Raw genomic sequence first — 16,194 nt, forward strand, 5'->3', positions numbered from 1 at the left:
AGTTATTTAAATAATTTTAGCTTTTTAAAGAAAGACTGAATTTGTTGCTTGGGATATGGTTTAGTCGCAAGACAAGTAGGATAGTTCTCTGGTTGTTCGATCCAGAGCTTGTGATCAATTTGATTGGCTGATAAATTCTGTGATAACTTTTCCAGTTCATCTTGACCTGGAGCCTGCAAATATAGTCAACAAATTCACAAGATCAGTAATTCCATGAAATATTTCATTGTTTTACTTTTTCCATTAGACAGAAAACCTTGATTTATTCACTGGGAAAAAAGCAGCATACAAATTTATAGACAATTACAAATTAAAATGTTACAACTTACAGAAAAGTATAACAGGTGAAATGAGTAACTAAAAAGAACTATTACAGTATTGTATATGCCAGAATCAAACAAAAAAGTGCTCTAACAGTGGCAGATGTAGGGGGGGGGGGGGGAACAGGGTGAAATGGGTGGCAAGCCACCCCATTTTTGGAGAGGCAAAACAGTAAAAATTGAAAAAGGTTGTCAACATATTATGGCAGAAATAACTTTAGGCAAACTCTCTGGTCAGTTACCTCATTGTAATTTCTAATTTGTGGCATTGCTAGTATTTCAAGTGAAACTGTTTTCAATTAATTAGGTACAGTAGGTTCCAAATATTCTCTAAGAATGCAACATTTTGGGAACATGCCCCATAGATTCTACATCCTCAAGGTACCATCCAGCCAACCCCTGTCTCCCCCTGAAAAATCCTGGATCCACCCATGTCTAAAAACAAGGTCTCAAACTTTCTTTTTGTCTCTCTTGAGCTTGTTTTTCAAAAATTTAACAGGCTGTGAATTAGAAAGGGTCTTTGTTCTTTGCAGCGATACAGATGTAGTGTCTGCAGGCTGGCACAAGCAAAAAGTAGTTACAGTCAAACCAATTGCCAGTGAAGCATACCCCTCAACATTACACTTAATGAATTGATTATTTGAATATTGAAACCACTAGTCATTCCAAGAATAGGGCTAATGGTTCAATATTCAAATAATCAATTCATCAAATTAAATGTAATCTTGAGGTGTACACTTCCCTTGGTTTGACTGTAATTGCCTAAAACCGACTTCTACTCATAAAGAAGGCTACGGCAAATAGAATATCACATTGCTGGAGGTTAATCTGCATGTTAGTGTTGACACAGTTACAAGTGCTAAATGTATCAAAGGAGTTTCATTTGCAAAGCTCAAATTTAGGCTACTTTAAGGTAATTTGAACACATTTTAGCCTCAGTGCTTTCCTCTCAAGGAATGATATTTAGTGAAAAAACAAAGTGAAGATGAGAAAACCATGAAATATATTTAAGACAATGGTTATCATATAAGACCCTGAGTTGAAAGGAGTAGGATTAAGTGTTGGACAGAATCACTGTGCAGTCCCAGAAAATAAGTACTCCTATATGTAAGCTGAGAAGGGTATGGTTTTCAGGCAGTTTATTCTGGGGATAGAGTAAAGAAATTGGACAGTTTTGGTCTAGAATGTGGTATAATTTACTGGAAAAGTGACCAGTGTATTAATAGTGTAGAACAGGGTTCTTTATCCGGGGTTCTATAATAGAAATTGAGACTTGGAAGTGACTTTGTAAGACATTGGTTTAGTTGGCATGCTAAACTATGATAGTAATAAAGTTTTTGCATGCAAAATAGCTAGTCTGGGATAGAGTAGGGTTTTTTGGTGTCTAGCTAGTCTAGAACAGTATTGCAAAATCCACCTTAACATGCCTAGTATAGGGTAAGAGTTTCAGTGTTCCAGTGGCACACCCCTACCCAAAGATCCCTGAAAGATGACAAAGTAGTTCCCCAGGCTGGCATCCCTTCCAGAGGATTTGAGTTACTCTTCGTCATTTCATGCTGTGGAAAGTGGCATAAACTCTGGAGATTCAGGTTACTTGCACCCCGGGGAGACTCCCACATGCAATGGTTGGGGATTTTCACTTTTTAATTAAACCTGAAGGGAAACAATCTGGGTGCTGCTCGAACTTTATTTGACCCCTGAGGGATACCAATTTAAATCAACACGACAGCGTATTTAATTATTTCTTCGCGAGCAACCCTAAAAGTTACCTTGATGGCTAAAAATAGTAGCATTTAGTCCTGAACACCCTATTAGTGAGACCAAAATCCATGAGCATCCCTGACCATTTCACATAGGAGTACCCTCACTGGCACTCACCCCAGAGTGCCCACTTGACTATAAATAAATGGTGTTGCTTTCTGCCTGGTAGTGACTCACCTCTAGAATAACCTTGTGCATATTGTCTAGGTCAGTAGTGTACTGTAGTGTGTTAGAATCATTACGATGCATCCAAAGAATAGCTGTACTTGCGTGGCAAGCTTGTGCTATGACAGCTCCTGTTGGCCATGACAACAATCTTAGAAGATCACCTCTAACCACCACATATTGGACTAGCTGAGCCGATGTTGATGACATTGGAAGATTAGGTGGATCCTGCAGAATACTCAGTATTAAGACTTGAATATCTTGAATACCATTGTCTCAGTGGCAAAAGCCATTTCTCTGGCAGTCTTGATTTTTTACCGATTTTTTTTAGATATGCTGCCTGAGCACCTTTATAATAATAATAATAATAATAATAATAATAATAATAATAATAATAATAATAATAATAATAATACACAATATTTTAAGAGGAAACTTCAAATCACCATAAGGTGGTTTTCAGGAGGGTCCTCTGAGAAAACAAATGTTAAACCTTTAAAATACATTAAAATCTAAAATACAATAAAAAGGACAAAAACCTATGCGGTAAGCTAACTAAGATTAAAAACTAAAACAAGAATTAAAATACTACTAACTAAGGTTAAAATGGTTCAATAAAAACTGTTTCAGTTTGTATTTAAAAATAGTTTTCGGCATCAGTTTCTTTAATGCACTTGGTAGTGTGGCCCAGTCGTTAATGGCTTTATAATATGTTTATGTTAATGGCTTTATAATATATACCTTTGAACCTCTGGGGCAGATGCAGGGTTTTTAAGAGAAGGGGGTTCAAGATACAGACTGCTGAAGGCTGTCCCCTGTAGGAGAGGGGTGAATAGGGATATGCAAACCTGCTGATCCGTGCCTTTTTTGGCCAAATCTGTCGATCTGCCAATATTTTTATTTAAATCCGAAACCACAATTACAACTGGAAAGGTAAATGTGAATGCTATTGTTACAAGTAATTTCGCACAAGAAGATAACAAAAAAAAAAGATAAAGACTTAGGCAACATGCTTGATGACACAGTACAATTTCAATAACAGTCTCAACTGAGTTTAAATGAGCTTTGCTCGAAAAAATAAATAATTTGGATGAACTCATTAACATACCGACCAAGGCTGGAGAGGGCAAATTTCGTTTAGGACCCAAGATCAGAACATCAAGACAGGCACAATCTGGAATCCGCGCCAAACTTCACAGCTGATCCACGATCCACTGTGTTTTCAAAATCCACGAATCCACTCGATTTACCGCAAAAATCCACAATCCGTGTGCTTTTTAAGGCCAAACCTGTCGATCCAAAAACCTATTCACCCCTGTCCTGTAGGGGTGTCTGGGGGGCATCTTCCTCCATAAAATTTTTAAAATTGAGCTCCTTGGAAAATATCGGATTTAACGCATTCTGATGCCAAATCAGCTTGTTATAATGTCTCATTTTTTTTAAATTTAGGGGGTTCAACCAAACCCCCCAAACCTCAGCTTGATCCACCCCAGAACATGAATGCCTTGAGCTCGCATTTAAAATACTTTGAAGTCTCAGTCTCGCAAAAAATTATTAAAGATGTCAAAATGTCTTAGGCACTCGCATAGAAAAATGCTTGCTTTCTTGCAAAGTCTTGCATTTACCATTCACCACCCCTTCTCTTGACTAGCTGAAAAGTATATTTGTCTTGCTGACAAAAGTTAATCTTTGTGAATGGATGCAGATGGCTTTAAAAGGACTGCCTGCCAGCACATTGTTTGGTTTCAGAATTTTGGCTGAATTGGCCTTCACCCTCTAATGAGGAAATGAAATGTAAGAACAACAATATTGTTTCCCTCCCTGGGGCGGTTACAGGATTTTAGAGAAGGGGATTCAATATATGGGCCACCCAAGGTGGTCCCCTGCAGGGGGATTCAACAACATCCTCCCCCTGAAATTTTTTTTTAAAATTGAGGTCCTTGGAAATGGGATTTCTGGCATTTTGAGGACAAGTCAGCTTGTTAAGATGTCTCATTTTTATTTAATTTAGGGGGGGTTCCCCTTGAACTCCCTAGATCCATCCCTGTCTCTCCAACGTCCTGCTCCCCACTCCTACAGAAGGTGTAAATTCGACCCTAATGCCATGTCCTGTTGAGGTTTATGGCAATAGGCAATATCTTTGTTGTTGCTACTGGCCTGGAAGTTTGGACCAGCTCCCAATGCTGTCTCTCGTCAAATAGCATAACCCACTGGCCAATTATCAGCTAAATTCACAGTCTGATTGGCCACACATGGGTGGTCTAAATGTTGGTAGATGGGATTCTACTGTTTCTTATTCCCACTTGAAATTCCTTTACTTAGATCTTTGCTCAGAAAATCAACAAATGATCGATCAATAAGTGATGGATCTTTTTCTAATAAAACAAATCAAGTGAAATATATAAGCTTAATTTTATCAATGTTCATGTTTATAATATCCAAGAAATATTTCCACTTGCGAGTGATTGCTCTAAATGCATCACGTGACTGAACATACCCAAGCTAAAACTGGGGAATATCTGAGTGATAATTCCCAGTTTTCAAAATTGCACCTGTTGCAAAAAATATTTCAAGGATAATAAACACAATAGCCTCCATTTGGCACGAAAATATGCTTGAATATTTGTCCGTGGACATAATCTGTTCCTCAAAGTTCACAGTTAAGTTCTCAGAACAGATCAGATAAGGTCTGCGGACGAAAGTCCCAGGGGGGTACTTTGGGAATTTCTGGGTGGGGATGTGCCGCTGTGACCCTGGAACCCTTAGCCTATACCAGAGCTAGTTCAGCTGAATTTTGCTAACCTACACTAGAGTAAACTCCCCAAATCCCCCCATCTATTGACGCTGTTGAGGCTGATTTGCGTAAATTTAAACTTGCTGATTTGATTTTTTTATATTTTTGAGTGGCACTTTCTGGTTTCCTTACTCTAGATAACATCTTCAATCAACCAGTCAGTTTTGTGAAAAATGATACCCCATTCTAGACCCAAACGCTCTGATTTATATACCCTATCCCAGAGTAAACTGCTTGAAAACCATACCCTTCACAGCGGCACATACCTATATAGCCCATATATGGCAGTGCGCCCCCCCCCCTCCCGGGACGAAAGTATACCCTAGTATACTTTATGGAGGCTATTGTTTATTTTATTATCCACTGGGTATACCAATATATTGGTGTTTATAATCCATCACCTATTTTTGCTCGCACACGATTGGTCTAAGGCATCATGTGACTGAATACGTCCCAGCTAAAACTAGGGAATATCTGAGTGTTATATCCATCAAATATTTTCCCTCGCACACGACTGGTCTAAACACTTCACATGACCGGACATTCCCCAGCTAAAACTGGGGGATACCTGAGATATTCCTCAATTTTCAAAACTGCACATGTTGGGAAAAAGATTTGAAGGATAATAGACACAATAGCCTCCATTTGGCGTGAAAATATGCTCAGATATTTGTCCTTCAACATTATCTGTTCGTGGAAGCTCACAGTTTTCCTCGAGCTATGCTCTCAGAAAACTGTTTGCTTCTCGGAACAGATAACGTCTGCGGACAAATATTCTAGCATATTTTCGTATATATTGTTTATATATTCCCCAATTTTCAACACAGCCCACGTGTTGCGAAATTAAGAATATTATTGCGTTCGACGAAGTGGAACACAAACCTAATTTTGACCTGTGGCTTTTCAGAGTTGGTCTCCCTATGCACGGTTCTAGGCTGAAAAACACCACATTCCTGTAAGGACACCAAAATGGCCACCCCCCTTGATTTTTGCAGAGGCATTTCATGGCCAGTAAACTGGTACCGTTTAATGCTAAGACATGTGATAAGACATGTGGCGAACATGTGAGTATGTGAGCAGGCCATGTGAGCTTGTCTTTCCGATGGATCTTTTTTTTACTTCTTTCCATTCAGTCGCCGTACGCCTCGCTATTATGTGCTCTCAGCGTTAGATTTTGGTGAATTTAAACGCTTCGACGGCAGCATTTATCGCAATCTGAGGGAATTGTCCTTGTTTACTAACACGACTTGGCTTTGGGATGATAACTGTGGGAACAGCTACATTTTGATTGCATTTGTTGATTAGTTCCAGTCGTGACAGATAGCTCAGTCTTTATCCGGTTGAAATTTTATTGTTTGGAATCGGTGGAAAAGTACTCTGAAGGCAAGATCCATAAGACTACTTTATTCATCAGGGGAAATACTCGAATTATTCGCGAAACGAGCACGCGACTGCAAATGCCAGCTTAGAATAATGTAGGTAATTTAAATATTCTATGAAACTTGAGAGACTACAGGAACTGGCAGCGTCATGCAACGTATCAACAAATCGTGACCTCTTCACTAGCATGGACTTTGACACTATGCATATCTGACTGTAAAACCTCGGTTGCTGCTGAAAAATGTTGATTTTAGCAATAGACAAAGGTTGAAAGTCAGCTAGTGAAATCATTTATTTACGATATATAATTAGATATTAAAGTGAGAGCGTCGAACGCACTCTCATAATCCGTGATTACTACTAGTTATTAATATATTAAGGATAATAGACACAATAGACTCCATTTGACTTTTAAAAATATGCCCGGATATTTGTCCTTGGAAATTATCTGCTTGTCAAAGCTCACAGTTTTCCTGATCACTTCTCGGAATTGTGTCCGCGGATAAATGTTCGAGCACATTTTCGCGCCAAATGGATCGAAGTCTGTTGTGAAAATATCCGACGACTCGGACGATATATATAGACCATAAGCTTTATGTCAGGTTCTTTTCAGGGAGCTAAGAGAGCAAGTAGGGGCTGAGCCCCCTGAAAACGTAAACCCTTGTCAGTTGCAAGACAAGAAAGATAACTTACTTAACTCACCTTAAAATCAGTTAAAATGGTAAATTTAACCTGGACAGCGCTGAATTACCCGAATCTCTTTCCCAATCCCCTCGCATAGTGAATGGTCGTGACTCGACTGAGTTTTTTTCCCGATATGCGACTTCGCCCCTTCTCTTTTCACAACAAGGTGGGAGTCTTAGCAAGGGCCGGTCCTTCTGGCAAAAACTGATCGTAGACACAACAGATGTGAGCTCATTTTCAGGTATATTTTTAAAGCTTATAAATTTCAAATCTGAAAAAAGGCATACCCGTTACTGCATATAGCAATATCGAATTAATTTACTTTTCCAATCCGATATATTTATTAAATAACAGCTTGGTTTGAAATCGTAGGAAACGATTATCAGTGCTTCACAGCTTCATTCAATCATCCAAATATTCACGCAAAAAATCGCGCTGTTGTAAAATAATTTATGCATTTCTTTAATTTATGAGCAAACGTCACGAGTTTCCACGGCGATACCTGGACCCCCCGCATGCGAATGTTGAAGCACGCCCGCTCGCTCCACTACGTCCTTGATCCAGCCATATTGGATAGTAAGTTTCCTCGTGAAGGTTAGGAAATACCGGCAGATTTAAGTCGGATTACGAACTTAAAACACAATGAATGATGAAATGACGGCAGACGAGAGAGTAGAGGCAGCAAAGCTTGCTGAACAGACAGAGAGATACGATGATATGGCAAAGTTAATGATGGAAGCGACGAAAGATAAAAAGTCTCTTGCTAGTGAAGAAAGAAATCTACTCTCTGTAGCTTTCAAGAATGTGGTTGGAGCCAAGCGTTCCTCTTGGAGGGTTGTGACAGCTCTGGAGGAGAAACAAGATGATAATGGTGAAAAGAAGGCGTCCATTAAAGATTATAGGGAGAAAATTGAGAAGGAATTAAATAAAGTCTGCGATGAAGTACTGGTAGGTATCGCACCCCACCCTTGTCTGCAGTAGTGTTCGTACATTTAACGGAAAGACTGTGGACGGCTTGTTTTTATCTCAAAACAATGGTCTTACCTTATTAAGAGTTTAGGGGAAATGTTTCTCAACAGGATCTTTTGGATACGTATCTAATTAAAGGTATTACTGAGAAAGATTCCCCGAACCAAGATGAAGCGGAGGGTGAAGTTTTCTATTTAAAGATGAAGGGAGATTACCTGCGGTACAAGGCTGAAGTTGCCCCTAAAGATGATGATAAATCTGTTAAAGAAGGTGTGTATGTCAGTCCTGTTAAGACTTTGAACATCATTCTAAATATATATACCTCTTCAGTATGGATATCTGTGGTCTCTGGAGTGTAGTACTATTGTAGCTACAGGAACTTACATAGTACAATTCCAGAAGTTGTACATGTCGAGGAGGCTGGAAAATCCTAATAGTGAACAGTGCATATTTAGCAATGAGATTATGAGCTGGAGGTTTCTATGAGGTGATAGTTGGTGAAGCTGAATGCTGAATCAATGAGCTCATAGAAATTGAGAGTGAATATTCTAATTATTGTTCTAGTAGAATTCTAACTAAATTTCCTCCAAACAATGATTTCCAGTCATTTCCCAACATTCATTAAACTTCATGCTTCAGTAGAATAGTATGGATTGAATGATTACTTGAAACTTGCATTTGTGCATGCACACTCATGGGTTCATTGAAAATTTTCAGGTTTTAAAACCACATAATGGTCAGATTCGTGTGGTTCTTGACAATTAAATGATCCAGTAGTATTTCTAAATCTTCCTTGAAAAATTGTAGAAACTAGAAAACGTTGTCGTCATGTGGACGACCTTGTGCCACTGCACTCTAATGGCTGATAGCATACAAGTAGATCAGCCAATCAGATTGCAGCATTTGCATAAGAATACAAGTAGAATTCTACTTATGGTGAATAGTCTCAAATAGTGACAAATAGTCATGGCTAGTCAGAAAAGCCCTTTGGTTAGCCTAAAAAGCACTCTTGTTACCCTCAATAACACTTTGGTTAGCATAAATAGCATTGGTGGTTATAGGGTAATTACACTCATACACTGTAGTAAAAGGGAGTTGAAGAAAACCATGACAGCAATGGGAACGTTACTAAACAAAAGATTTAATGAGCAGTACTATGGCTGTGCATGTGCGTTAAAATTCTTGGTACATTTCTTAGCCATCCTCTGCAAAACTTCGATGGGAAATGACCAAATTCTGTGTTGTCTAGAGAACATGAACCACAATGGCTAATTTTCAAATTTATATTTCAGACTTACTTTCGTGATAGTTTTGACAGTGATAAACAAAGTATATGACTTTGGGGTACTGTGAGATTCTTAGGTAAAATATAAATTCAATTTTTAATCGACGTTGTCCTAAGCGAAGCAGTCATGGTTTCTTAAACTCCCTAATGTTACTGAGAGTTAACCACTGTTGAATCAGGCTGCTAACTCGGACTATTTGGCACTATTAACGACTATTCGGTATAGGTGACTGGTTTTCCAGATACCTAAGTTATTCATTTAAACTATTACTTATCACTTTGGCATCAGTGTTACAGTATTGTGTCTCCTCCTCCCCTCCCACCCCCCCCCCCCCAACCCCCATCTCCACCCAGAATCCAGCACGCTAACTGTTGATAACTGCACCTCATATGGGAAAGCATTGAGGGCCTGACCACACTGATGTATTTTCGTATGAAAATGCATACCTCTTTATGTGTTTTTGCCTGTCGTCCACATTAAAATGACTGAAAATGCTGATGAAAACTGGGGCTTTCGAAAACAGTTCTAAAAGCGGAGCCTTTTGAAAACACATTGTTTTGGAATTGAGGCTTTTGCAATCAGTGCCGAAAAAAGTGTCATATACTGTCATTTCCAGCAGCATTTTCGGGCATTTTAGTGTGGATGATAGGCAAAAACATATAAAAAAGTATGGATTTTCATACAAAAATGCAATAGTGTGGACAGGTGAAAACCCAAACCCTAGTGTGGGTGGAAATAGTAAGCTTCATTTTCGTTGAGACTAAAATGGATACTTTTAAAACATCTTAGTGTGGTCAGGGCCTGAGTGTAGTTCACTGATACTGCTGTCTAGTCCCATCATTTACAGCAGTGTCTTATGAAGTTTAAAGTAATACAGGTGATGTAACAATAATTATTCAGTATTTTTCTATTTTTAGGTATAGTAAGCGAATCTGAAGAAGCATACAGAAGAGCGCATAAACTGGCCAAGTCATCGTTAACTCCAACGCATCCCATCAGGCTTGGATTGGCTCTCAATTTCTCAGTTTTTCACTATGAAATTAAGGATCAACCTGATGAGGCTTGTAAATTGGCAAAAGAGGTGAGTTGACATATTGATGATCAGTCTGCAAGGCCAAGTTTTCATAAGCAAATGCAGGGCTCCAAGCTGCCACTGTTTTGGTTGCCACAGCTACTGAAAAAATAATGGTGACTAAAATTACCACCAAGGTCGCCAATTTGGCCAGCTGTTTTTGTTCCTGAAGAAATCAACCCATTGACTCTTGTGCCACCCATAACTGTCGGAGCGAAAGACCCCTCCAATTTCCTGTGCCACCCGTAACCGCCTGGAAAAATGCACATCTGGACAATTGCCTTTCCTACCCTCCCTGAAGAGTTTTTTGGTTCTCTTATTGTTCTGTTGTTCTTGAGGACAAATAAACCACTCAGAATCGGTGTCTTGATCATAATTTTAGAGGACTATAGGGGTCCCAGAAAGGAGATTTTATTCTTAAAATCCTGCACTCAAAAGGTGTAGGTAATAATGGCGTGATGCAGGCCAAAACTACAAACTTCGAAGGTCTTGTTTTCATTCTTAACACAGGGAAATTACTGCTTCAGGATTTAAAATAGAAAGGGAAAATATAAATCAATGTTTAGGTGGCCTCAAAATGGAAGATCAAGGAGTTCAGAGTCCTCAAACCTTTCTGGTGAAGATTTTTTTTTTCTTCCTTTACCCGCCATGAAAACATGACAATAGGTACACTTTCAAGTGAGTTTTGAATATTGATTGCGGATTTAAAGCAGCTTCCTGGACTTAAGCAAACAAAAGTAATGTACAGTATTACAGTACTTTGAAGTTGAATTCAACTATTGGAATGTCTGGTAATGTCACGGCCGATAAAATAACTGCAAAAGTTGTTGGCAAAAACTCAAGCTTTTGTTTTAGCATGAAGAATTAATTTGAACATGCTGCCATGCAACAAAGCACGTCTGTGAAATTTTGTACATTTTTTGCTTTTAAATAGGTTTCTTCACCTCAGCTTGAATGAAAATTTAATGTTATTGAATGTCCTCTTGCATTTCTTTCATTTGGTTCCCTGTATTTAGGAATTTAGGTTTTAAAAGTGAACAGTAGCTTGTACGCTGGATTTCTTCATTTTTAATTTACAGTGACCTCCATGCGATTTGTTTGTTTAGTTTATTCGCTTCAGTCAAATATATATTTTGCCAGAACTGCCGAGAAAATAACTAACTGGCCGCTAATTTAACACAGTTGAAATGTGATTGATCTCAAAATAATTGGCTTGTTTTTGTTGTCTTTTTGATATACAACTTTCATCTTTTTTTTTTCACTGCGCTGTAATATTTTGTCGTGTGGCAAAGCAATTATTTGATTTCTTGTTTGTAAATTGGTTTTTACTTATGTCTTTCACTTTTGTTGTCCATTTTTTCCTCAAATGTTAGCCGTTGTAGTACAAGAATGGAAATTCTGTCGTTTGTGGTTTCGTTTTGTCCTCCGAAGTCAATAATTAACTCATTTCACCTATTCAATTTTCTTGTCTTCTGTTGGGCATTTTGTTGCGTGGCAAAGAAGTAATATAATTTCTTGTTTTCTTATCAGTTTTACACATCAGGTTGAGTTCTTTTTGTTGATATTTTTTGATATTTTGGCCCTTCATTTATTCAACTTGATGATTTCCAGTCCGTGCTGCACAGTCTTGGCACCGTAATGCTTATAAACATAAAAAACCTCACTCAATGGAATGCGAATTGGTGTTTTTCATTATGAACCGCATACTTCATCTTTGAGGCCTTTCAAATTCTTTTTCCAACTGCTTCATTGATTTTTACAACTGCAAAGTTGTTTCATCAAGTGATATGAGAAAGAACAAAACTTGAAGCTTCGCACTGCTTCGCGTCCATAATGGCGGTTGTTTTGAAACTCTGAATTTACTTCATGTAAGTAGTTCCAAAATGTTCACATTTTGTGATTTCATGCATGAAACAAAACAAAAAACTTAAACAAATTCTTGAGAGTGTGCAGTATGGACTGGAAATCCTCTTTAAGTAAGCGATACCTTGAAACCTGATCTTGTGTATGTGGTTACTGCGCATATGGTTTATTTTTAGCGCCTGCGCTGGTTCTGAAATGTTAAAAAATCACCCAGGAATTTAGGGGTGGGTCGAGTGCAATTCATTCAGGCGTCAATGGGTTAAAAGTTAGATGATATACCTGAAAAATTGCTTATGCTCCATTTTTTTTTTTGTTGATTTTTTTTTCGCCATGGCCTGTTTTGACTTCAAAGCCTGAAGAAGCACTATGTTTCCAATGCTTGCTTGCAATTGAGGTGCCATATTGATTTCGTTTCAACTTCTGACAACGTAAAACGAAAACTCTGGGTACGATAATGGATCGCAGTAACACTACTTATTTTCTATTGATTCTTGATCCCTTCTCTGTTTTTTTTATATGTATATATCAGTAACACAGTGGTAAAGGCATAGACAAAACCCATGAAATGTACAGTCAATGTTTTTTGGCTCAGAATCACCGGTTTTATGTTCCATGTAATGATGTACAGTGTATCCCCCACAATGAAGGAACGAAAGTGACATAAACTGGTGACCATAATTTTTATCTGGAGACCATTTCATCATTAGAGGTCACCAAAAGGCAACTCTTAAAATAAAATTGGCTATGAGCTACTGAACTTGGGAAGTGGATTGTCTGAAAATGTTGGCAATTTCGAAAAAGTTCGGAAGAAAGTAAACCCTTCCATACAGCTTAGGGTTGCATGACCTTTTAAATTCTCCCAAATGTGCACTGTACACTATTGTGAGGATTATGTGGTTTGCAACTATGATGAGGGGTTAAGGCGCAAGTTGAAAAATGCAGAGATAATGTTTTGTTGACTCTTTGCAAGATTCAAATATTACTGGCTAGAGTCTTGAAAAGAGATGCCAAAGGTGAACCTGTAGAGAGAAGGGCACCTGCAGGCAAAGTGCGCCAGTATTCAGGGTTATGTGCACAGCAGAGATTGCAAGTGAATGTATGAAAGATTCTATATTTCTGAAAGATGTAAAGTCATGAATGATCCTCAATAATTATTGTGTACACAACGTAAGCAGCTGTGAAAAGAAAGCTTTATTTTCACAGCTTTTTACGTTGTGTACATAACTGTGATGATCATTTATGACTTTACTTAGCAGGGAATGGCAACCATTTTTCTACATGCCATCTTTTGTCATGCTGTGCAAACAGCTGAAAGACTGTGTAAACTGTGAAACTGGCAATTTGTCCAGTTATTAGTGAAAGAAATGACAAATCACTTCTAACCTCAAATGGCTGAAGAATATTTTAGACTGTGCATGTTTCCCAATAGGTCCTTTGCAGCTAAGCCATCACGTGACCTATTTTTCATAAAATTATGGGCTATAACTTAACAAATGCCAGAAATGGAAAGAGCATGTCGAAAATATCAAAATGGCCAAGTTTGAGGCCCCCATCGTTAAAGAATGAGATTTTATGACAGTCTGAATTTTTAAAAGAATAAGAAAATTTGTATGGAAAAAGTTGTTGGAGAGCAACGTTTTGCTCTCCAGCAACATTTTCCATACAAATCCTCTAAATTTTCGGAAAATTCAAACAGTCATATGAACTTCCTCTTTAATGCCAGGGGCCTCAAACTTGGCCATTTTGGTATTTTCGATGTGCTCTTTCCATTTCTTGCATTCTTTAAGTTATAGCCTATAATATAAAAATTTTCTAGGAAAAATGTGGTCTTGGACCCCAGCTGTAAAGGGCCTATTAGAGTAAAATTAAAACAATTTGAGTGTAGTCAATAGTGACTTTCAGTAGAATTGGGCCACCACTGCCACTTAATTTTCAAGGTGTAAGCATTTAAAGCAGTCGATTTATATCTCACAGAATGACTTTCTGATACTCTTAACCTTAATTTGATGTGAAATAAATCCACCTTTCTTCACTAAAATTCTGAGTTCGACTGTGAAGAAATCTATTTTGTTGACATAGCCCAGGTTACTTGGCATGTTGAAAGATGGCATGTCGAAAGATGGCATGTCGAAAGATGGCATGTCGAAAGAAGGTACACCAAATGAAGTTTGTCATTCCAGATGAAAACTCCAGGAAAAAGTGCAAAGCGAAACCAATTGAGAGAAGACTGACATTTTGATGTAATATATATCAAACACTGAAGACCATGTTCAACCACATTTCCAGACACCGAGAAGAGAGCTGAAAATATGATGTGCAGTGAAGTATTTTTGACAGACTTCAAGGTGTTTGGAATTGTGGTCAAACATTGTCTTGAGTTTTTGACATATCTTTTCAATAGGTCACTTTTGATATATTAAAATTCAGCTTGATAGCGAGGCCTAGAGGACACAAACAAAAGAAATGAATAAACCTGGACATTCAATTTCGTTTGTTTGTGTCCTCAAGGCCTCGCTGCCAAGCTGAACTTTAGTATATCGAAAGTGGTTAACTGAAACTAAAACTAAGGAGAAAACGGAGAAATAAAGTTGCAAAAATCTATGGTAATTAAGATCAGATATCCAAATGTCGTCATGGCCATAATTTCATTTGGTAAACATGGTGAATTATTAATGATTCGAGAAGAGGATGGGAAAAAGTATTTCTTTGGTTAAAGGTTGGTTTAAGTTTTTTTGTCAAGTTGTGTGGGGAGTTTCCCTCACTAACAGACAATAGCAGTCTCATTTTTATCATCAGCCAATTTTTAACTTTTCATATTAGTAATCCTACAGATTCTTGGATAGTAACCTTTCTAATTTGGTTATTTGTGTCTCCTAACCTGATCTCTAAGCTGTTCCAGAAAATCAGGCCCTGAAAATTAATTTTGATGGAGCTTGGTCATGCTTTACATATCCTAAAAAGGTTAACCTGAATTTTTCAAGTTCGTCTTTTGTAATCCGTGTGGATTCTCTTTATCCCTAGGTTTTCTTGTTCCTTTATGGTTTATTATTTTCTCTTTAGTGTTTTTCTATCTTAGTAAACTACTATTTTCAAGTTTTCTTCACTTTAAAGGTTACTTTGTACAAGGCCAAAGTAACTGTATAAATACTGTGACTGAGCTCCTCTAAGTGATAACATTATTTTTTATGATAGCTCCTCCTGGAGTGTAATAATTATATATAATTATATTATGATCTATCTTATCCTTTTATTGTTACATGGTATTTCTCAGGCATTTGATGAATCCATTGCTGAGCTTGATAAATTACAAGAGGAATCCTACAAGGACAGCACCCTTATAATGCAGTTACTACGTGATAACTTGACTGTAAGTGGCGAGATAGCTATGAACCATTTCACTTCTCGTCTTATCTGTAGCTGAAGTCTTGTAGTTGTAATACAGTGAAACCTGTGTTAAGAGGAACCCATATTAAGCAGACACCATCTATTAATTGGACACCAGCTTGGAGTCCCTAAATTTTCTTTGCACGTTTACTGTAAAATAAACCTGCATTCCGCGGACAGCTCTGTCAGGTGGACATGGACACCAATGTTAATCGATTTTGTCACACAAAACCTGCAATAAGCAGACACTTTTACTTCTAAAAGGTCAGCTCAGACTCTTTTAACATAGTTCAGCAATGTCATTTTAAAGCTAATTATTATATGGCTTTGGCTTGTGGCCGATATAACGCGCGCTCTGATTGGTTAATTGTCACTGAATTGTAGGGCATTATTCTCCCGTAATGCCCACGGGCCGATTACGGATTATGCAAATTAGGAAGAGCCCGGTTCTGAAAATTCAAGCGCATTGAAGCGATGAAAGCCGATTAAAATCAGTACGAGAATATCAGTAGCTAA

The 16,194-nt window shown here is 37.9% G+C and overlaps 2 protein-coding genes across 3 annotated transcripts in view; one reads left to right on the forward strand and one right to left on the reverse strand.

The window, feature by feature from the left end:
- Positions 1–2: 2 nt before the first annotated feature.
- Positions 3–7,328, reverse strand: LOC145495288 (putative peptidyl-tRNA hydrolase PTRHD1). Of its 2 annotated transcripts, XM_081474882.1 has the most exons (3): positions 7,123–7,328; positions 2,259–2,474; positions 3–173 (listed from the first exon to the last, which is right to left on the reverse strand). In XM_081474882.1, the coding sequence occupies exons 2-3, from the start codon at positions 2,454–2,456 to the stop codon at positions 3–5; spliced, it is 369 nt and encodes a 122-aa protein (XP_081331008.1). In that variant the 5' UTR covers positions 2,457–2,474; positions 7,123–7,328. The 2 variants fall into 2 exon arrangements, with proteins under 2 accessions (XP_081331008.1, XP_081331009.1); XM_081474883.1 differs by lacking the exon at positions 7,123–7,328 and having other exon boundaries at positions 2,259–2,489.
- Positions 7,329–7,635: 307 nt separating this feature from the next.
- LOC145495285 (14-3-3 protein zeta-like) overlaps positions 7,636–16,194 on the forward strand; it is a 10,987-nt gene continuing 2,428 nt past the window's right edge. Inside the window, exons 1-4 of the mRNA XM_081474879.1 lie at positions 7,636–8,052; positions 8,184–8,343; positions 10,277–10,440; positions 15,566–15,661. Coding sequence (XP_081331005.1) covers positions 7,747–8,052; positions 8,184–8,343; positions 10,277–10,440; positions 15,566–15,661 — 726 coding nt within the window. The 5' untranslated portion in view covers positions 7,636–7,746. The remainder of the gene's footprint in view (positions 8,053–8,183; positions 8,344–10,276; positions 10,441–15,565; positions 15,662–16,194) is intronic.

The sequence above is a fragment of the Orbicella franksi genome, chromosome 8 (genome assembly GCF_964199315.1).
Source record: "Orbicella franksi chromosome 8, jaOrbFran1.1, whole genome shotgun sequence".
Taxonomy (NCBI): domain Eukaryota; kingdom Metazoa; phylum Cnidaria; class Anthozoa; order Scleractinia; family Merulinidae; genus Orbicella; species Orbicella franksi.

What these genes read in the sequence shown, in the direction of transcription:
- LOC145495288 (XM_081474882.1), bottom strand. Translation starts at nt 2,456, where the DNA reads ATGTCATCAACATCGGCTCAGCTAGTCCAATATGTGGTGGTTAGAGGT. An exon ending in TGCACAAGGTTATTCTAGAG is followed by an intron (nt 174 to 2,258) that starts GTGAGTCACTAC and finishes CTATATTTGCAG; the next exon opens with GCTCCAGGTCAAGATGAACT.